Genomic DNA, 22164 nt, shown 5'->3' with positions numbered 1-22164 from the left:
AGGCTGAGCTGTGGGATAAGGGGTGGGGGGGAATCCCAAGCCCGAACATTCCTTCCGAGAAAGTGAGCTCTGGGGAGAGATGGGAGGAGAGTCCTCTCACATTTCCCCCTTTCTTCCCCCGCAGGCTGGGCCCACAGACATCCCCCCTCCCCCAAACACAGTGACCCATACATTCCCGGACGGTTACTTGCTTCGTGGTCACTAGAAAATTGCCCCCATTTCAAGCTGAAGGGCCACCACTCTGAGTCACTGTGTGCCCAGAGTGTGTTTGTGTGGAGGGGATGGGTCAAGAGAGCAGGGAGAGGAGGGTGGGCCCTTGGGTTCCCAGTTATCAGCAGACCCTTCTTGGTTCTTAAGCCTTGTCATATTGCCATACGAGTACTTGGGGGTCCCAAGAGACAGAGGACTTGTCTTCCCACACTTAGAATGTAAGGTTATCCCATGAAGGGAAGAGGCACTGGGTTCAGACCCTGGAGGTCCCAGTTCAAGACCCAGTTTTGCTCGGAGACCTGGCAGGGTCAGGTGGTGCTGCCTCTCAGGGTCCCAGTTTCCTCATGAGTTATCATCCATGTCTTTACTTCAGTGGGCAGCAGGACCAGGGTGAAGAGAATTAGTCCCTGGAGAGTGGGCTCTTTCTTCCCTGGCCTCTTATGAACTAGAAGGGGTGAAGCCAACCCTCCCTGTGTATCCTGACAGGACATGGGGGTGTAGGAGAGTCCATTGTTCCAACCTCCCACCTTGCCCTCCCCCTCCCCCTCCACTCCCCACAGGCCCAGGGAGGGCAGATGCTGAGGTTTCACATTTTCTCCTGGCTGAACCATTCACCGCATGCCCAAATCCAAATAAGCAGGAATGCTTCTGTGTGTGCATGCACACACACGTGGGCCCAGTCTATACAGACATGGGCTGGGAGGTTCCTTTTATACAGGGAATCTCCATTTCTCTGACACCACACAATGAAAGACAAACACACCCTTTGCCACATTCAGGTAGTTCCATGCACGGCCTCACAGGGGTGCTGTCACACATACACACACCCTCCCAGGCTTGCATCAAACCCAACAAGACACTCATCAGATGTGATCAGAATAACACCGATTCAAATTGGCACACTCATGCTGGGGGTGTGGCTCCGTGGCAGAGAGCTTGCTGAGCTTGCAGGAGGCACCGGAACCATCCCCAGCACCACAAAAACAAACACAATAGATATGCACACTCACACACACACACGCAGTCACTCCAGACATGGGCTCGCGCAGGCACAGTTATGGTCACAGTTTCACACAAACACAGGCAACATTTCTTATGATCGCAGAGCTAAATGCTGACTGTGCCAAGCCACGGGTCTGAGATGACTGTGTCATGTGAGACCCAGTGAAGGAGATTTGGGAGTCTCAGGCTTGCTTGGGACTGGGACAGTGAGGGCTGGGACTGGAGGAGGGGCCAGCATGGGGACCGAGTTTGTGTGTGTGTATGCCAGTGTGTGTTGGGAAGAAGAGCGGAATTAGTAAAGGGCATGCAGGCACCCACTGTGCTGGGGGTGCAGAGGGAGAGTCCTGGAAGGTTGTGTATGCTCTGCACTCTGAGCCCTGGTAGTCTAAGCCTCACACCAGTTACCCTGTCCTGGCCAGGCCACAGGTCCCTCAGGTTCTCAGCCAACCCCTGGCATCTTTTGACCAGGCTGCCTATGTGCTGTGGCCCAACCCTGGGGCAGGCGCCAGGCACTGTCTGGGCAGGAGGAAGCCATGGCAGTGAGTGCTGCCGCCCCAGGTTGGAATTAGCTGTGACTGGCACCACTGAGAGCACAGCAGCCCTGGGTCTGGCTGCTGGAGATGTTGGTCCATACACAGTGGCCAGAGGATCTTTGTGGGACAGCTCAGGACACTGCAAACAGAGTGCCAGGGCTGGCGCCTGGGGCGGAGGGGGGGGGCGCCTCTGGAGAATAAGGGCAATCTGTTGCATTCATGTATCCATCATTCATAGGGTATTTACTGAGCACCTACTATGTGCCCAGAAATGAACAGGCCTGATTTCCTGCTCACAAAAGACTTCCTAACTAATGGTGAGACTACCCCACTTATGGAGGTGAATCCATGTTTTGAAGAGCAGCATTAAGAGGGATCTTTTAAAACCCTGAAATGACCATGTCATTCCCCTGCCCAACATCCTTCGATGACTTCATACTGCCCTTAGGATAGGGACAAAGTTCCTTAGTGTAGCTTGAAGTGATTCGCTTACATTGTGTCTGCCTTATTGTGTTCAAATCTTGTTCTTATCCCCAAAGCCTAGGGTACTCAGATAGCTCTCAGATGTTTGTTGACTGACTAATGACTGACTGGGTCAATGGAGGAATGTCAGTGAGCTAAGGGACTGAGGCCCTTTCTTCTGCAGCAGAGCCTCCAGGAATTACTGTCCTGAATCACGTTCCCATGCCAGCTCGCTCCTGCTCCAGGCAGAGTTTCCATTGGCTTGGCCTCCTTCCCTCAGCTCCTCCCTGGTGTGGCTGCTGTACCCATTCTCCAGGTTGTTCGTGCCCAAGGAAGGCTCTTTGTTTCTAGCCCCAGCCAGATCAGCTACCTGAGGAGCACAAACCCCACTCAGGGCTGAGGAGCGAGCCCCAGGCTGAGTCCATTCCAGGGGTGTAAATGGGGCCCAGTGGCCAGCGGTGGAGCTGCTCTGGGGCCTTGGCCAGCTGGAAGACCTGCTGGGCTGGAGCCTGCCGCCTGGCTCGGGCTGGAATTCCCTTGGCCTCCTCCCTCTCCTTGGCCTCTGGCTTCCTCATGGACCGGGACTGTCTGAGTTGTCCTGGGGTTTTATTTTTGGAAGAAGTGCTATTCTCTCCCCTTATTGACTCCAGTCCTTCAGGAAGGTGTGGGGCCCCTGGGCTCAGCTGGGGATCAGGCCGTGACTCCAGCCCCTAGGGTCTGGACCTCGCTGGCCTCCAAAGACTCTTGACCCACCAGATGCTCCAAAGCTAGCTGCCCCTGCCTCCTTCCCCCTCCCAGTGTGTGACTAATGCCTGCCTTGTCCTTCTTGAAGAGCCCCACGATGGCCAAAAGAAATCGTTATAATTTTAGAGCACCATGAGATCCTCCTCGTCTTATTGTCAGGAGCAATATAGTCCAATGGCAAAGGCGGCAGACCTGGGTTCTCACCTGGCTCTGCTAACATGCTGTGTAGCCTTGGGAGGCTATTTAACCTCTCTGAGCCTTAGTCTAGGCTATGAAATAGAGGTACTTTCATTTATTCTACCACGTTACTATGAGGATAAATTGAGAGAACATTTGTAAAATGCTTTAAACCAGGCAGGGCACGTAAAGGCTCTCATTCATCGTAACTATTATTATTATTATAGATGAGGAAAACTGAAGGCCAGGGACGGGAGCGGACTTGTCCAGGATCACACAGCTCACGGTCAGCAGCTCTTTCCAGAGCGTTCATTTGTCTCTATCTCCTTTCCAAGGAGAAGGGAGGGGCTGGCGTCAGCCCAGAGAAGAATTTGAGTCAGTCAGCTGGGCAAATCCCCCATCTTCTGTGTTGGCCTCCTGTCACACTTCCCAGGCCCACCCCTGTGGTCCTAGGGACTCTGCCTTGCTCACTGAGAGTGAGGGTTCTGGGGAGACCACCTTGGTACGGGGCCCCAAGGTGGACCCCAGGCCAGGGGGACTCAGAGGAGCAGGGAGTGCTGGGTCCTGACATCACAGACTGTAGAAGCTTGAGCCACAGGCCTGTGGGCCAGCTGGGGCCCTTCCAGCACGTCCAGATGTCTCAGGAATGTGCTGAGCTGGGAACTACCTCCGAGTTCCCTCACCACCCCCAGCCCCGTCCCTCATCTGCTTTGCTCAGATTCTGCCTCAGCTCCTCCTCCCGCCCTTCTCCACTCATCTCCCCTGCCCATGGGAGGGGGCTTGGTGTCCACCCTGCCTCTGGCTCCTGGCCACAGCCCACCTCCCTCTCAGTCCTCTGAAGGGGTTGTCGGAGGCAGGAGCCCTTCCCCTTCTGCAGACCCCGGATGACTGTGTGGGGTGGAGGGAGATTCTGATAGAGCAGGCCAGATCCCAAATGTGGAACTGATTTGCAGCCCTGGAGAGAAAGGGGTGAAGGCTTTGGGGCGGCAGAGGGCAGGGCTGGGCCTCCTCCCTGAGAGGATTGAGAGGGGCTCTGGGCACCTTATCCCAGCTGAGGGCTAGTAGGGCCAAGGAGGTAGGGTGCCAGGCTGGGCTGGGCCCCAGATGGCTCAGGTCCTTTTAGGCCCTGGGGTTAACGGAACATTCTTTGTCTGATCGTGGAGGGTCCTGAGCTATTAGAGGGGCTTGGGGAACCCTATTAGAATCCTAGGATTGGGCGGGGGGCAGGACGTGGTTCAGGCTAGAGATCCCAGCCCCAAAGAGGGACAGCCCATCCTTTTGCAAGGGCGGGGTTGCCTTGGGCCTCCCCAGGCCAGCCTGGCTCTGAGAGCTAGGAAGAGCCACAGGGAATGGGTGCTCCTGGCCCAGTGTGAGAGTCACATCAGGGCATGGGGTGGGAGTGGAGGAAAGAAGGGGCCCGGGCCGGCTGCTGCCTCAGGTGGCCCAGGGCTTTGGGAAAGCCCACAGTGCCGTCTCCCCTGGGGAGAGCCCCTGGTTATCTAGAGAGGCGGACAGCTGACATTCCCCTAAGGGACTCTAGACCTGCCAGAGGAGCTAGGGTCCACCACCACCTTAACCATTCCAGAACTATCACTGGCTCCCTCTTATCCCTGAAAAACCTCCCAGCTCCCCTGCATGGCATTCAAGGCCTGTCACAGCCTGATCCTGACTTGCCACCTTCTCCTAACTCACCTTCTCCTCCCTCCAGCCCAGTTGGACTGACCACTCCCAGCTCCTTAACCCTGCTGGGATCCTCTCTGCTATACGGACTTTGCCTTGGGCATCCCAGCGCTGGGAATGCTTTGTCCCCCATCTCCTGGTCCCAACTCCTCCCATCCTTTAGGGTCCAGATCACACCGCTTCCTCTAGGAAGCCTGTCCTGATTGTACAGCTTAAAGAGCCCTCTTCCTTTTATTAATACCATAGCATTTGCAGACTGCTGTTACTTGTTGATGTTATGTCCTGAGTTCTATGCACAAGGCGACCCATTTATCCTTCCACACTTTAAACACCACCCCCCACCCCCCACTCCCCAGCCTCCTGTACTTGGAGTTGAACCTAGGGCTTCACACATGTTAAGCAAGTGCTTTACCACTGAGCTACTTCTCCAGCCCTTTTGAGTTTTTATTTTGAGACAAGGTCTCACTAAGTAGCCCAGGCTGGCTTTGAACTTGCCATCTTCCTTCATCAGTCTCCTGAACCACTAGGATTATAGGCATGTGCCACCATGTCCAGTTTAACTTTTTTAAAAAATATATTTATTTTTAGTTTTCGGCGGACACAACATCTTTGTTTGTATGTGGTGCTGAGGATCGAACCCGAGCCGCACGCATGCCAGGCGAGCGCGCTACCGCTTGAGCCACATCCCCAGCCCCTAACTTTAACTTTCTTGAGGGTAGGATGGAGGACAGATTCTATCCTTGAACTCTCTGCAGGGCCTCACACAGGGCCTAGCATATACCATGCCTACTAGTAATGATAATGAAAATAATAATAGCTAATACCTAGGTGCTAGGTACTGTTCTAGCTCCTCACATGCAGGATCTCACTTCAGCTTCACAAGATGAAGTCCGTAATGTGAGTGCCTCACTCCATGGATGAGGAAGCTGAAGCCCACAGTCATTATGGAGCGATTGCAACCCTGGTGCTGAAGAAATGGTCCTGCCACCCCCTCTCAGCACTTAGTGCAGCACCCAGTAAAAGGCCAGGTACAAAATATGGGCTCCTCAAGTTCATGCATGGGGTCCATGCCCAGGGCCCCCATTTTGCTCTTCCCTGGACATTCCTCTCCTGATGCCCAGGAACACAGAGCACCGAGAAGGGACCCCAAGGGTTTTGGGCTTTAAAAAAAGGTCATCTGCAGAGGTCAGACCAAGAGGAAAATAAGATCCCTGTGATAGGGCTCAGTGTAGGGCTGGAGAAGACGGGACATTCTCTAGGGCTGTCCAGTGCTGAAGACCTTCCTTTCAGGTAGTGACAGTGATAATTAGAATAAAAATAGCAGCAGCAGCAGCAGCAGCAGCTATTATCCACAGAGGGCTTACTGTGCACGAGGCACTGTGCTAAAAACTCTCATGAGGATTTCTTTCTTTTTTTATTTTTTGGTACCAGGGATTGAACTCAGGGGCACTCAACCACTGAATCACATCCCCAGCCCTTTTGTATATTTTATTTACAGATAGGGTCTCACTGAGTTGCTTAGCACCTTGCTTTTGTTGAGGCTGGCTTTGAACTCACAATCCTCCTGCCTCTGCCTCCCAAGCTGCTGAGATTACAGGCATGTGCCATCGCACCTGGCCCTCATGGGGATTTCTTTCTTTCTTTTTTTTTTTTTTAAAGAGAGAGAGAGAGAGAGAGAGAGAGAGAGAGAGAGAGAGAGAGAGAGAGAATTTTTTAATCTTTATTTTTTAGTTTTCGGCGGGCACAACATCTTTGTTTGTATGTGGTGCTGAGGATCCAACCCGGGCCGCATGCATGCCAAGCGAGCGCGCTACCGCTTGAGCCACATCCCCAGCCCTCATGGGGATTTCTAATAGACTCCTTGTAAGAACTCTGTTTTACCGTCTTCCCAACTTTAGGTATGAAGATTAAGTTTGAAGGGGGAAAAGCACCTGCTAAGCTCACACAGATGACAGGTGGTGACAGCAAGGATTCCTTCCTGGGGCCCTGCAGTACCAGAACTGACCACCTTACCCCACCCCACCTCAGTACATTCGAGTCACTGCTTATCCAGCTATTTGCCCTTTGACCTCACACCTGCCAGTCTGCTCAGGTTGGGCCTGGAAGTAGGCAGCCAGTCTCAGGACTGTCTTGTTCTAAATCTGCCCAGAATGGATAGACTCAGGGTGTACCACTCACTTCTTGCCCAAATTCAAGTGGCTTTGAAAGACCAAGATATTCAGAGTTGGTTCTATTTCTTAAGCTGGGCAATAAGTTCACAGGTACCCCTTTTATCAGAGCTTATAGATCAGACATATGCATGATATGTATTTTTTTAGCACACAATATATTTCATAATAGGGAAGGCCATCAGGATCAAGTGCAAGGTAGTGGTGGGATTTAGGTTAAGATTCATCATTTGAATGAATGAGGGAATGAATGAATAAAATATATCTTTAAAAAAAGGACCATCAGGGCTGGGGTTGTGGCTCAGTGGTTGCCTAGCACACACGAGGCACTGGTTTAGATCCTCAGCACCACATAAAAATAAATAAATAAAATAAAGGAAAGTATTGTGTCCATCTACCACTAAAACTATTTTAAAAAAATAAAAAAGGACCATCAGAACTGAAAGCGTGGAAGTGTCCTTTCTCTGTTTCACTGTTCACCCACCCGCCTACCAGCCCTTACCATCCCCACTCATTCCACCCTTCCTTCCACCCATCCTTCTAGCTGCCCATGCGTCCATCCATCCCTCTTCAATCCACCTTTCCTCACCCCTCCTCCTTCTACCCACTCAGCATTTCCAGCTCTCAGCCACTAGCACCACAGCAAGGGAATAGCACAGGTAATGACGGACACTCCGTATGTTCAAGGGTTCCTTGAAGCGTTCAGCAATGGGGAAGCCAAGCCCTGGAGAGGGGAAGGGATCCATTCAAGCCCCCATGGTGAGTTGGGGAACCCAGGCCATGAGGGGTGAGGTGTTGCAGAGAGAGCAGGACCTGCGGGCTGGGCTCAGTCCCGCCTGCCTGCAGGGCGAGCCCCCCAGCCACTGCCCCGGAGCTGCGTCCTGGCTCTCCATGAGGGCCTGAAGGGCCTGCTCACTCCTTTTCTGCTTTCATTTTTTGTTTTTCTTTTGGATGGGGTAGGGAGGGAGTGGCTGCTGCTGTCCAGCTGTTATGTGGGTCCACACATCCCAGCTCAGATGTGTCAGCCTCTCTCTGATGGGTGACATGGTTTCTGGACCAAGAGCCAAGGGCCCAGGAGGCAGCAGTGAGGGCTCAGCTGTCCCTGGAGAGTTGGGGAAGGCGGCGCCCTGGGCTGGCAGCAGGGAGCTCACTCACGCTCTTAGCAGTCAAGTTGACCTCATTATGACGTGGTGCGTCCAGGTTATGGGGATCAGGATCTTTGACTTTCCAAGGAAATCGATGCCTTTGACATTTTTCCTTCGAGGGTCAGAATTCTGGACCATATCCTGCCTCTTCCAGCTTCTCTTGAACTAGATATTCCCACTTCCGCACTTTCCCCAATCCTGGTCCGGGTCCTGCCACTTATTTTGGCTTCCCCTGGCCTGTTCAAGGGGGTGACATAGAGTTCCAGCCAGAGCAATGCTCATGGTCTTAACTAAACTCCACCCAAATCTTCCTCCTCTATCCTGCCCCCCGGAGCGCTGAGACTTCCAGAAGAACAGCCTGTTCTCCAGCATCTGGAGCTGGTTTCTTGGGGGAGGTTCAAGGGCAAGCCAGGTCCCAGAGAGAGATGCTCTGGGAGGGCCTGGGTACCAGCACTTGCAAGAGGCATGCTTCATGGAGGGAGGGCTTGCCACCGAGGTGCCCCTTAAAGACCTTCTTGGGGAATCTTGGGAGCCGTGGAGGGCAAATGTGTAAACTCCCAGAAGGACTGGGGAGCAGCACCTGAGGTAGATAGGTGAAGAGGGAGGGGGATGGGATGGGGGGGCTGTCCAGGAATCTGGCTGTGTCCCTAAACTCTAGGCATCTACCGTGCCCTAAGAATCAGAGTGGGTGAGGCTGAAGGCTGGGACTCTCTGACATGCAGGATCCCAAGTTTTCCTTGCCGTAGATGGCAAAGCTCACACTAGAAAAAGAGTGGGGAGAGCTAGCTTCTCTCTCTCTTCCTTTGCTCCCTCCACAAGACTCCTGCCCTTAGAGTTAACATGTGTCCCAACTCTCAGTGTTCTCATCTGCATAAGGGACAGTAACGCCTATATACCCTCCATGAAAAGGACACAAACCCCATTCTTCCTGCTAAAATGTCTTCCAATGACTTCCTTACGCCAGTGATGCACAACTCCCAGAGGCCTGGGAGGCTGAGGCAGGAGGATCGCGAGTTCAAAGCCTGCCTCAGCAAAAGTGAGGCGCTAAAAAACTCAGTGAGACCTTGTCTCTAAATAAAGTACAAAATAGGGCTGGATGCGGCTCAGTGGTGGAGTGCCCCTGAGTTCAATCCCTGGGAACGACGACAATAAAAAAGACCAATAACTCCTTTGCCATCAAGGATAGGAGTAACTGGGGAGGGTCTTCCCATGACCTCTCTCTTGGCTCAGGCTCCCCAGCAGGGTCTGATCAATCATGGCACCCCCCATGGTGACCATAGTCTTTGTTTCCCCCTCAGTCTTTCTCATTCAGGTGTGAGTGTCTGGAGGGACAGGTGTGTCTTCTTCATCCATGTACCCCTGGCACCTGCAAAAATGTCCTTTTGGTGTCCAGTTGTTGAAGGAATGGCCATGAGTTTTAGTGAATGACCGAGGGATCCTGGCTGGTCCAGGAAGGTGGAGGTGCGGTGGGGTGGGCTCACACAGATTGGGGAGCAGCCAGCATCCTGTGGGGACCAGCATCCCCACCACTCAGGGTTGGCCAGGCCAAGACCCTGAGGACCCTCAGCCCCTTCTGGAACTGCAGGGCACTTCTTAAACCCTCAGGCCTCCTCTGCTGTAGTTTTATCAGTTTTTACTTCCACTACAGGGGCTGACCCAGCCTAGAGTAATTTTCTCTACAAATACAGTAATTCCTTATAAAGAGAAGTGTCCTCTCCTCTACAATGTGTCTGAAACTTGGTCCCTGCTCTGTGCCCAGACCCATCTCAAAAAAAAAAAAAAAAAAAAAAGTGGGAAAATCTCTTATTTTGTGGTCCTGGGAGAGCAGGCCTCCTCCTGCTCCGAGGGGCTGGCTCTCTGAGTGGCCCGTGGTGCACAGGAAGCTACAGTGTTTACTTTTGTGTTTTCAGTGACAGTGCAGAGCAGCTGAAACACACTGCTTTTAATCCTATAGGAACACAACTCCATATTTTACATGATTTGGAAACTGTAGACTTGACTTATTGCATTATGGTGAGTTTTACTATATCCGGCATCAGGATAGTGTGCTAGGTTTTGGGCAATGTGTGAAACTGACAAGTTTGAAGGTTGCTTTCTCATGGAGGAAAAGGATAATAAGTCAATGAAAACACTTGGATCAGAACTATGAATAAATCAAAGAATTGACAGAAAATAACTGGGGGGGTCCCACTTTAGGTGGTTGGGGGAGGTATCTGTAAAAGAGGTGATATTTGAGTTGAGATTGGGAGGCTGCGATGGAGTAGACGGGGGTAAAACATTTCAGATGGCAGGAACCACATATGCAAAGGCCCTGGGGCAGGGCTGAACCAGGCTTAGTTTTAAACTGGGTGACCATTGATCTGAGAATCCTAGAGCAAGTCAAAGAAGACCAGACTGAGGAAGACAGACTCCCCAGAGCCATATTCAAAGATAAGGTCTGAGCCACAACTTCAAATCCTCTACGGGGCAGCGAGTTCTAGTTTGTCCTTAAGCAGGGGCTGCAAGAGCCTGTGTAGCAATGACAACTCTTTGGAAACTATGAAGAGCACTTCCTGAATCTCAGAGACAGTGGGAGCTGCTGGACACTGATGACTGGGAGCAGATAGGCTTAAGCACTCCTTTCTCTTATCCCTGAAAAATGTGGAGTCTGGCCTGGACCTCATTCATTCATTCATCCAGCCATCCAGCTATCAGCAGCTGGTTGTGGCCTACCCCGTGCAAGTACAAGCACTGTGCTAGGTCCTGGGGACAGAGAGCAAGGCTGCCTTTGAGGAGCTTGGTCCCTCAACAGTGGAGGCAAAAACAAAACAGAAGAAACCCTACCTGAAACTCAAGGTCTGGGTGAGAGCCTGTCTGAGGAAGTCTCGCTTTTTGAATAGAAGCCCTAAGACTTGGGCTCCTCTATTAGCTTTTCTTCATCCATTCTTTTCTAGTGGATTCTACTCTGCTCTGTGCCCTGGCCCTCTGTCCTCTTTCCTGTTGTGAGAATTTAAAGACACACACACACCCGCCCCTTTTGAGGACTGTAAAAGGCCCACCCACACAGGCGCATCCAAACACACATACTTCTCTAATCTCCCTAAATCCTCCAAAGGCTGGGGATGGGGGTGGTTCTCTGCTTTCCCCAGTTATCTCAGGAGAAGCCAGGCTGGGGATCTGGGGAGCAGCAATCAGCCGCAGCTCCCCCAGCTGCCTTCCCCTGGGGTTGGTCCCTGGGTCCCCGCCATTCCCACACCTGGCCTCCCCAGCTGCTCGAGGTGAATGAGTGTACTGGGCAAACATCCCTGCAGCTTCCTGCTGCTCCCCTCTGAGACAACAGAACTCTTCCTCCTCCTCTTCCTCCTCGACCTCCCACCCCCTCCCAGCTGGTGCTCTCTGGGATCCAGAGCCAGCTCCCTCTGGAGAAACAGCCATTCCTTCCCCTTAGCAAGATGAGGGTAAGACACGCACAGACTTAGTGTCTCCGCCTCCTGGTGCCACGGCCTGCTCTCCCTCTGGTCCTCTGCTCCAACTCTCAATCCAGACCTTTTTTTTAATGCATACCCAGGGGCTAAGGGTTGATCTCAGGGTACAGTGGAAGGGGGAGTACATCAGAAACTGGGCAGGGAGGAGAAGCCCCCATATCTGGCAGGAAGGGAGCACTTGGGAGGGCGGTCTCTGAGAATCGAGAACAGGACTGTAGCCACACGAAGTCTCACAGAAGAAAAAGCACCTTAGCCACCTGCAACCCGCAGGCCTTGACCGTGTGTCCTCAGGCTCCTGCGTGTGCTGGCGTTTGTCACAGACTGTCAAGGTGAGCATACACTTGGCTTCTTATTTTCAGAGCAACAGAGCTCTAGGTTTTCCACATGACTTAAAGGCCTAGATCTGGATTTTTAGGGAGATTGAAAACACTTTTTTTCATCTTTTGTACATATACTGTTTTTTTTTTTTTTTTTTTTTTTTTTTTTTTTTAGTCCTCACCCCTGGAAACATCTTCCTGTCCTCTTGCACAATGAAGAGAGAGTTGGGACAGTGTTGCTATGGGATCCCTGCCGGAAGGGACCCTAGCATGGAAATGGAAGCCCCAGAGAAGGCACCCCTGGCTGAGTAGCTCCCACTACCACCCCATCCAGTCTCTGGAACAATTCGGCTGTGGACTCTTATATGCCAGGCTTTATTTAGGCTACATTGATTTTTTTCACTGAATCTTTACAATAATGCCATGAGTTGAGCAAATTATGTGCTTGTATGAATATGGCATAATGAGCCCCATTATTATGTAAAATTATCATGCACCAATAAATAATGTCATGGGGAAGGTTCTGATACCCTCATTTTTTGGATGAGGGAACCAAGGCCCAAAAGGAAAACCACTTGTCTGAACCGCCCAGCTGACTAGCGGCAGAAGCATAGCCAGGCACAAATCTCCCGATTCCTAGCCGGGGAGATCTTTCTCCGTGCCCTTAGATACCTTTTCCTCTCTCCCATCTCACCTGGCCTTTCCCAGGCATCAGGGCAGGAGTGTGCCCAGCAGGACTTTCCCTCCCCAGTGTCCCTGTGCTGGTTACCACTGTCTGATCCAATCAGAGCTCCTTTCCTGGGCTGGGCCAAAGGAGCAGCTGGGGATGCTGAGCTGAGGAGCTGCGGGTGGAGCACAGTCCACTCAAAAACCTCACCAGAGCTGCCAAGGGCTGAGGGAAGCTCGCGGGGGGCTCAAGGGCACCCCTGGATCAGATGGGCTGAGTTCCAGCAAGCCCTCTTCTCTCTCACCAAATTTCTTGTCAGTACCCAGGGGGTGTGTGGAGCTGCAGAAATCCACTGCTTGATTCCTAGGAGCTGTATAAGAACCATCCTTAGAAAGACCTGACCCAACCTTTCCCCATTTTACAGACAAAGAAACTGAGGCCTGGATGGGGGCAAGTGGGAGACATGGCTCAAGCTCACAGAGGAAGCAGAGCCAGGACTAGATTCCAGTCCTCTCTGCCCAGTGTAAGCTGTCTTTGTCCTCTTAGCCTGTTTGTCTGACTGGGACGAGGGGCCTTCCTAAGAGAGCAGGTAACACAGATGTGCTATATAAGGGAAACCAGAGAGACTTCAGACCCCATGTCTCCCCAGTTTGGGTTCCTGTTTCTTAGAAATGTATGCCCACATCAATCTCTTCACCTGGGATAGTTTAGAAGAAAGCGCAAGATGCCCAAGTCTTCCAAGGACTTGACTCTTGTGTGGCCAAGTTTATCTTAAAGAAGGTAGAAGCCAGCAGGTAGAGAGGCCCTTATGTGTTTGACCAGGGGTTGAGTGTGTATGTGAGTGTGTGTGCATAAATGCAGGAGCGCATTTATGAGTTTGGCGCAACTGGTGGTTCACTGCTGTGTGTGTGAGGGTACTTCATTAGACTCCCCAAATCTCCCAGATTCTTGAGATCAGGGCAAGCCCTTCTGAACCTAGATATTTCCTCCTTTACTGAGCCCATGCCTCTCCCCCATCTAGGCCTAAGGCTGAGCCTGAGAGAGGGAGGGAGGGAGGAAAGAAAAGAGAGAGCCACGTTTCCTTAGGGAGGGAGGGAAAGAGAAAGAAAGGAGAAAGACAAGCCCAGAGTCAGAAACGGTCATGAAATCACGGGAGGAGGGGCGGGGGAGAGGGGCAGAGACTCAGAGAGAGAGAGAGAGAGAAACTCAGAAGAGACATGAGGAAAGAGACACAGAACGGTGACCTAGAGAGAGATGGAGAGAAGTCCTCCCGCTGAGCAATCATCCTGTGTTGCCCTGAGCCTCAGATCCCTCTCTGGGAGGTCTTGGTCCTGACTCTCCGGGGTAGTAAGGAATCACCCCTAAGTTTCTGGGCCTGGTTCCGAACCTGGGTCTGGCTCCGATCCGCTAAGAGCATCGTCGGGTCTCTGGGCCTCTGAAGCTCCCCTCTGCGCCCCCCAGCGGAGATACAGAAGCCGAACCACCAAGGCCCTAAAGGGGGCGCAAGAAGGGGCGCCGCCACTTTGCGCCGGACCAGGTCCCAGAACCCTGGGGCGGGTAGGGGACAGCTAGGAGACATGGGTGGGGATAGAATTGGTGTTTCTCAAGCTCATATCGCAGAATCTGGTGGCCCCGGCTCCTCGAAATCTCCTGCTCTTAGTAGGCGGAGGTCAGTGTTTGCACGAACTGAACCCCCAGGAGCGGCGCACCCTGGCCCAAGCCTCGAGCCTCCTGTCCAGGATCCGGGTTAAGGGAGGTGTCGAGGGACCTACTCGCCAAATCTCAGAGCTCTCAGCACGTGTTCCTCCGGCGCACCCTGCACCCAGCCCCCTCCCCGGCTCCTGCCCAAATGAGGTGTAGTCCGGTCTTTCTGGGGGCCCAAGCGCGCCGCGACGAGGGCCGCGAGTTGTGCAGTGGGGGAAGGAGACCCTTCGCTTACCGCATTGTTGAGGAAATCCGATTCGTTCAGATCCCCCAAGTCCAGGAAGCTGGATCCGGGGAACAGCCTGTCGGCCGGGAAGGGTTCCAAGACAGCGTCCATCGCGGCCGGCTCCGGGACCCCCTTGGCGGGGCTCCCTCACTCCAGGGCGGCGGCGAGCCCAGCACAGAGCTCCTGCCTGAGCGCGGGCGAGCGGGCGGGGGGCAGGTCCCGGGCGAAGCCCCGGGGGAGGGGCGGGCGGAGGCGGCGCGGCCCCGGGTCGGGGGCGCGGGGGCCTTAGGGCTGCGGCACAGAGCGGGCTGGGCTCAGGGGCCCTGGGCGCACCGTGGGCATTTAGCCGACTCCTCCTCCTGCTCCTCCCGGGGCAAAGCTGCCTTCCATGGGGAGCCCGGGGGTGGGGCTGCCGACTGGAGGAGCCCCCCGGACCGGGTGGGAGCCGGGGGTGGGGGAGCTGAGCGCTCCCCCGAGACCGTGTGGCTGCCGGCCGCTGCGCTTTCTCTGCGTCTCCCTCTGCACAGCTTCTGTCACTTTCCTCTCAGTGAAACCGGGAACCCCTGGCTGGTAAACCCAGCTGGCCGAGGCGCCACGCCCCCACATCAATATTCACAATAACTCAATATTAATGAGAGGAGGGCGTGGCTTGAGGAACCGTCCCTCCCCTTTTAAAGAGACATCTGCGAGCCAGGCTTCTGGGCCAGTCTCTGTTCTCTGACCGCTCAAGGAAGGGGCTTAGAGCAACAGCGTCCTAGATAACGGTGTTCCTGGAACACCAGCATCTTGTGGAGGCTTTACCAGCAGTGTTCCTGTAACTCGATGAGGGAGCTATTATTTTTATTCTCCCAGCCTTCTTGCTAAAGCCGGAACCAAACCCAAAGTCAGGCAACTCCATCTCGCAGGCTCCTCCAGAGACCTTCCCTCAGTGGGGAAGAGTTCAGCTTCTTAGCTCTCACTTCTCCTCCTCCAGGAAGCCTTCCCTGAAGTCTCAGGGTGGAGCAGTTACCACCCCTGTGCACTCAGGACGGGATGTACTTACCCCCTTGTTTCCATGATAGAGAAGTCGTTTGCTCACATATCTAAGAACCCCCACACCACTGATCCCCAACATACAGATGACACTCCTTAGGGCAAGAACTGTACTTCCTGTGAGTGGAAGGGATGTGTGAAAAGCAAGAAATGAGGTGAGTGCCCCTCTTGTCAATCACCAGTGGTTCTGAAAGGCAGGAAGTTGGGGAACAGCTGCTGTATGGTGAGGTGCTGGCTGGCTGCACATTCCACAGGCACCTGACATTCCCAGGTCCCCTTGGATCCATTACCTAAGTGGCCTGCCCCTGCATACAACTTAATCTCTTGAAAGGGCTGATAAACAATCACCAAGCACCTGAACAAATGGAAGTATTTCAGACAGGGGCTCCCTTGGAGGGCTGGATACAGTTTCCTGCCCAGAAGTCATTAATAGGATTAAGTGTGTCCTCCTTGTTTGGGTAAAGAGCTCAGGAACCAAAAGGCTTTTACGCAGAGATGTCATCACAGCTAAGCCACTGGGTATCACAAAAATCATTCTATCGGTGCCAAAACAGGAGAAGGGCTCACAATGGCCTGTGACAGAAGTTGTTTGCTAGCCTGGGGCAGGCAGGTGGGCAGGTGGCTTTTCCTTCATCTCATGACCCAGTTGACACAGTTCTGGACAGTGAAGTTCTGACCCTTCAGGCTGTCACATGACTATTAACTCCCAGGCCTCCTGCAGAGTTTGCTCCTGAGAAGTTGGGATTGCAGCCCGTGCTCTGGGATTAGTTTTCCAGCAATGCACTCTGAGAAGTTTAGGCTGGGCCCAAAAGACATCAGTTCACTTTCAGAACAGTGGTAGGGTTTGGAGGCCCCGGGTTCAATCCCCAGCACTGTAAAAAACAAAAACAATGGCTAGTAGAATTGGGGTGCTGGGGCTGTGGGTATTTTCCCCAAATGCATTGTATCTGGCTAACCCCGGGCCCATTAAAATACTGAGAATGTGGCTGATCCTTCTCAGGGCAAGGGGAGCGGTGACTGGCTGGATGACAAGCCAGTCTATTGTGGATGAGCTTGTGGCAGCAGGTGTCTGGAGTCCTGGCTCCTGAGCTGGAGTCCCTCTGCCTGAGGTTGGCTGGAAGTTGTGCCTGTGTTCCCCCCAGCCTGCTCTGTAATTAGAGACACAGGTACCATTTAAATGATTGGGGAAGATTATATAGTTTTAGATAAGTAGGATTAGAGTGTCCTGTCTTTCCTTTTTCTTACCCAGGTGAACACCCCAGGAAACCATTGAAAATAATCCTGGGGAGACATTCTGGTTCCGGCACTCCTGGAGTCTGAGAGACAGGATCTCCCCAGAGAAATCCCGGTGGCAGGGAGGAGGGTGGCGGGGACAGAGAGGGAAGAGTCAGGGCAGAGCCTGGCGTAAAGTAAGAGCGTGATCATTTTCTTTCCTGGAATGAAGGGGATGGCAAAGCCTGGCTGAGATGAGGATGCCGGAGGACTGATTCACACATTCTACGTATTACTGGCCATCTACTATGAATGGTCCCTAGACCAGGCACTCACTGGAGGTGTTGTGACTCAGAACTTATATCCCTAAGTGAATGAGGGACTTCAGAGGTGGGAGGAAGAAAATATGGGAAAAAATTTAAAGATGATAATTTCCGATAGTGGTAAGGACTGTGAGGAAATACAGCAGTGTGATGTGACCGTGGGTAAGGCAAGTCACGGGTAAGCTGAGAGCTGAATCATGAACTGGGGTCACTGTAGGGCAAAATGGAGGAAAGGCATTCTGGACAGAGGGAACAGTACGTAGAGGAGAGGGAAAGGCTTGCACAGTAGGGCAGCCAGCGCCTAAGAGTGACACGAGGCATATGAAATTCCAACACCCTACACAAATAGGCACTGATGGTCACATTGAGTCTCTATTCTGTGCAAGCACTGACAAGAATTGTGCCAGCTGCCCCTGCAGCCTTCTGTAGGGTGTGGTCAGCAATGCATCTGTTCCATTATCCTCCTGGGCTGGGGATTGAACCCAGGGCCTATGCATTGGAGGCAAGTGCTCTCCCACTGAGCAACACACCCACCCTATCTTATCTCTTCAACATTCTCCAGGAGATAGAGTGACATGGCTCACTGGGTCTGAAGTCTGAGTTCTGACCCAACAGAAAGGGTTTGTTTCCTCCCTCCTGGTCCCTGGACCTGGTCCCACCCCCATCCCCCATCCCCAGGCCAGGCTTGGGTCTGTGAACACCACCTCCATATCCCCAGATACTTCAGAGCAGGGAAAGCATGGCTGGCAGCCGTCCCTGTGGTTAAGGACTTAGGAACACCTGGTTAATGCTCTGGGGCAGCTGCTTCAGCTCTGAACAAGAGCCTCGTGCATAAAGGCATCCTGACACTGTCAGTGACATCAGTGACACACACACTGGAGGAGGGGGCAGACAAAGGGTCCTGCCAGGCTGATCTGTGAGCAAGGGCAGGAATGGTGTGTGTGTGTGTGTGTGTGTGTGTGTGTGTGTGTGTGTGCGCGCCCATGTTTAGAGGAGTTGGGGTCTTGGCAGGGGACTGTCACACACTTACATCCTGGGGGAGTCTCTGACTTTCTCTGGGTCTTAGTTTTCACAGCTGTATGATGGGGAAGTGCTCATGTCCCTTAGGGTCCTGCCTTGCCAAGGATCTTCTAAATGTGCCCTCACCAAGACGGGGCCTGGGGAGCTGGGGAAAAGCCTGGCACTGGGTTTCCAGGTCGTCCTGGAGCCTCCAGGAGGGTGTGAGGTGGGTGTTGACATGGGGGAAGGCAGGCCTGGGGTGGTAGTGAGAAGGTCGCCCAAAGTAAACCTGCCTTGTTTGCCTGGATCGTAAAGGAAAAACACTTTGGCACACTCCAACAGGAACTTCTGAGAAATGAAAACATATTCATCCTGGAGATTAGGCTGACTTCCGGGGTGCAGACGGAGCTCTTTGTTCTCTTGTGGCTCCCTAAAATGGGCTGCATGACTGCTCTCCCTGTGCCCCCAGCCTGGGCTGCAGTTGGAGTCCAGGAAACAGCAGGGTGGTGGTGGGGGGGACTTCAGGCCACAGCTGTCACTCACCTTGGTGTTCTCCTTTTCTCTCTCCACCCTGAACCATAAAAATACATGACATTTATCGAGAACTTGCTTTGTGCCAGGCACTAAATACATTATCTCTTTTAATTCTCCGAACAAGTTTGTAAGATAAGTATCATAGTGATCAATTGTGAGATGCACTTTTTATACATTTTAATACCTCTGAAGTTCAGACTGTGTCTTATAATTGATGGTATGTCACAGTTTAGTGGATTTTTTCCCCCTTAATATACAGAAAATAATGGATGCACCATACATTAATGACATGTAAGATTCAGGAGAAGATGATGTCATTAGCATCCCCAATCTGCAGATGAGAATACTAAGGCTCAGGGAACTTGCACTCCTTTCTTCCACAGGAAACCAGGGCCTGGGACTATGGCTGGCTTATCCTGGGTCCCCACTGCATGAGACAGAGCTAGGACTGAGAGCTGGGCCTCCAGCCTTCCAACCAAGGGCCCTTTCCACTCACCCCAGATGAACTGGGTTTGCTCACTGGGGAGAGGCAGGAGCTGAGGGGAGAGACTTCCAGGGCCTTCCTCAGCAATGAGTGATTCATTGGCCACCCTGCCTTAGAGAAAGGCCTTAAAGATAGATTTTTTTTCCTCTTTAAATTCTCTGAAGACTGAAGTTCCTTAAGGACTAAGAAAACACTTGCCTCCTTTCCAGCTCCTTTTCCTGGTAATTGGTTTAGCGTCTTTTTCCCTGAATTTCTGCTCTACTGTCCCATCTTTGGACTGGAGGCAGGCCCGCCCCTTGGCCCTCTGTCTGCCAGCTGCCTGGGGAACAGCTCCACCCGCTTCCTGCTTTGCTCTCCTGCTCTGAATTCACCCTTCTCTCCTCCGGCTTGAATCACCTGCACCAACTTCGCTTCTAGATGCTTCCATAGCCCAGGCCACCTGGCTCCATCCCTCAAAGACATACACTCATGATTCTTGAGTCCCCATCTCCTTTGCTTGTTCAGCCTAAAGTAATGAGGGAAAAATCAACAAAGCCAGTTTTTTTTTTTTTCCTCCTGCCTTGAGAAGTCCTCATGTTGGGGACACTCCCTGCAAATCCTGCTCCACCTAGGGCTGGCAGAGCAAAAACTATGAACCTAAGAGGAAGGGCAGGGGCATGGAAAGTTGGAGGCCCTACTCTGGTGCTATGTCCCTGTCTCCCCAGGACTCGGTTTCCCCAACCTCCAAGGCTGGTGAGGCCGAGGTGGCTTGCCACCAAGAAACTGAGAGGCAGCAGCATGGGGCCCTCAAATCAGAGACTTTGCTAAAACACAACAATCCCAATTCAGTTCAGTGGGGAATGTTAGTAGGCAAGGTTAAGCCAGGGCCTCGGAGTTTCCCCTGTCAAGTGAGCATTCTAGGCAGGACAGGCTCTCAGATTCTGTCCTACCAGCTCAAACTGTGGGTCTTGGATTCCCTGGGCCCAGAATGCAAATGTGACCCTCCGGGTGAGGCTCCCAGGAGTCCTCCAGGCTGCTTTCAGCAGGAACTGAGCATACATCCCATAGCGGTGACCCTGTGCTCGCACCCCGCAGGATAACCAGCACACAAGGTGTGGACCCCACTGGGGCCTTGCGGCCATCTGCGCATGTGCGCGCCTCCATGGAGAAAACGCCAGCTCACACCTAAGGGCGGCCCGCCTCTGCACGTCCATGCCAGCGCGTGCGGCTGCAAATCTGGTTTCCATCTTCTCCCAATAGGCAGCAGGGCTGGGGGAGACTGAGTGGAATATTAATTGTGCTTTTGCACGTGGCCAGGCTCCATGAATGTGGTGGTCGGAGGGAGCAGCCTGGAGCTATGTGGGGAATGAAGGGGAAGCCACAGCAGCATGGCTGCTGGGGTTTATGGCTGCGCTGGGGAGGAGGCTGAGCCCCGAGACCCAACGGGGTTGCTGGTAGTGAGCGGTGTGGGTCGGTGTGTTCTCTTTTGAGAACAGGGAGCTGGGGACAGCCAGGCAGACACCAGCCAGGTTTGACTCACCCCGAATCTGGCACGTAGTAGGTATTCAATAAATGCTGAATGCCCGCAGGATCTCACAGATCCCCTTCTGGGGAGCAGGCAGAGTAGAGGAAGGAAGGAAATGAGCATGTATTAAGCACCTACCATGTGCCAGCCACTCTGTGTGTCACTGTCAAGATATTTATTTATTTATTTATTTATTTATTTATAGCATATATTTTTTCCTGGGGATTGAGCCCAGGGCTTTGCACACGCTAGGCAAACTCTACTGAGTGACTTCTCCAGCCCTTTTTATTTATTATTTTGAGACAGAGTCTAGATAAATTGCCCAGGCTGGACTTGAACTTTTGATCCTCCTGCCTTAGCCTCCCCCGTCACTGGGATTATAGGCCTGTTTCACCAAGTCTGTCTACTCAGGCATTTTATTCTATTTCAAACTCACAAAGATCTTAGGAGGTGGAATTACTCCCATCTAGGAGAGAGGCCCACTGCACATTTATCACCCCAACCCTGTAACTTGCCACTTTAGGGAGACCCAGGAAAGAGTAGTTTCTTTGATTTAAGAGCCCAAAATTGAGGCTGAGGTTGTGGCTCAGTGGTGGAGTGCTTGCTTAGCATGTTTGAGGCACTGAGTTCAATCCTCAGCACCACATAAATGTAAAATAAAGATATTGTGTCCACTTAAAACTAAAAAACAATAAATATTTTTTTAAAAGAGCCCCAAACTGACTTTTTTTTAATCTAATAGACCTTTTGGATTTTTTTTTCTTTTTTTGCAATACTGGGACGGAGCCCATTGCCTCAAAAGTGCCAGGCAAGTGCTCTATCACTGACCTTCACCTGAGCCTAACTCTGAATTTTGTAGCTCTTTGCATTTCCTTCTTTACTCAGGCTGGGAGCAAGCACAGAGAAGAAGTGGCTGAGGTCCCCCTCTTGCAACAGGATCTCATGATCATGTCACAGACTAACTGCAGCCGGCCTTCATTTTATGTTTTAATCCCCTTTCTCCATATTCTTTTTCCTCTTTTAAAAACCATCAGATTCCATTGTCCATAGGGCTTTTCAAATACCTTAGAAGTGAGACAGGTTGAAGAAAGTGAGGCCCAGAGAGGTTGTGTTATTTGGCCAAGGTCACACAGTTATTCAATAAGGAGAGTTGGAAATTTGATCTTGTATCTATTTGACTTGATCTTTCTGCTGCCCCAGACTCTGGGTTTGGACAGGTTGCATGGTAATCAGGGGGCTTTCTGGAAAACTCGAGAAGTTGGAGGCCTTTGCAGACTCAGCCTTTGCCTCTCACCAAGGTTCCTCTGAGGAGCATGTCCAAATGGGGATGTCATCCCCTGCCATGTGCCTTGACAGGGCCCTGGGAGCCCTGGGCATCTCCATCCCCAGGGACCAGCCCCAGCCTCCATGGCTGAGCAGAAGAAACAGAAAACCAGCGGGCCCAGCCTTGGCCATCACCCTTACAGCAAATATATGTTCCAGATGCTCCAAGGAACGTTTCTGGAGCCTCTGGACCAATTCCCCAGAGGAAGATGCATGGATGACAAGCAAACATGGGGGTCCAGGGACCAGGAAAG

The 22164-nt window shown here is 52.4% G+C and overlaps 1 protein-coding gene across 1 annotated transcript in view; it reads right to left on the bottom strand.

Moving 5' to 3' along the window:
* CREB3L1 (cAMP responsive element binding protein 3 like 1) overlaps positions 1-15068 on the bottom strand; it is a 32761-nt gene extending 17693 nt beyond the window's left edge. The window contains exon 1 of the mRNA XM_081281236.1: positions 14509-15068. Coding sequence (XP_081137362.1) covers positions 14509-14610 — 102 coding nt within the window. The 5' untranslated portion in view covers positions 14611-15068. The remainder of the gene's footprint in view (positions 1-14508) is intronic.
* Positions 15069-22164: the final 7096 nt, after the last annotated feature.

Source organism: Spermophilus citellus (assembly GCF_964194105.1).
Source record: "Spermophilus citellus genome assembly, chromosome: 2".
NCBI lineage: Eukaryota > Metazoa > Chordata > Mammalia > Rodentia > Sciuridae > Spermophilus > Spermophilus citellus.
This window is presented reverse-complemented; position numbering and strand designations above follow the sequence as displayed.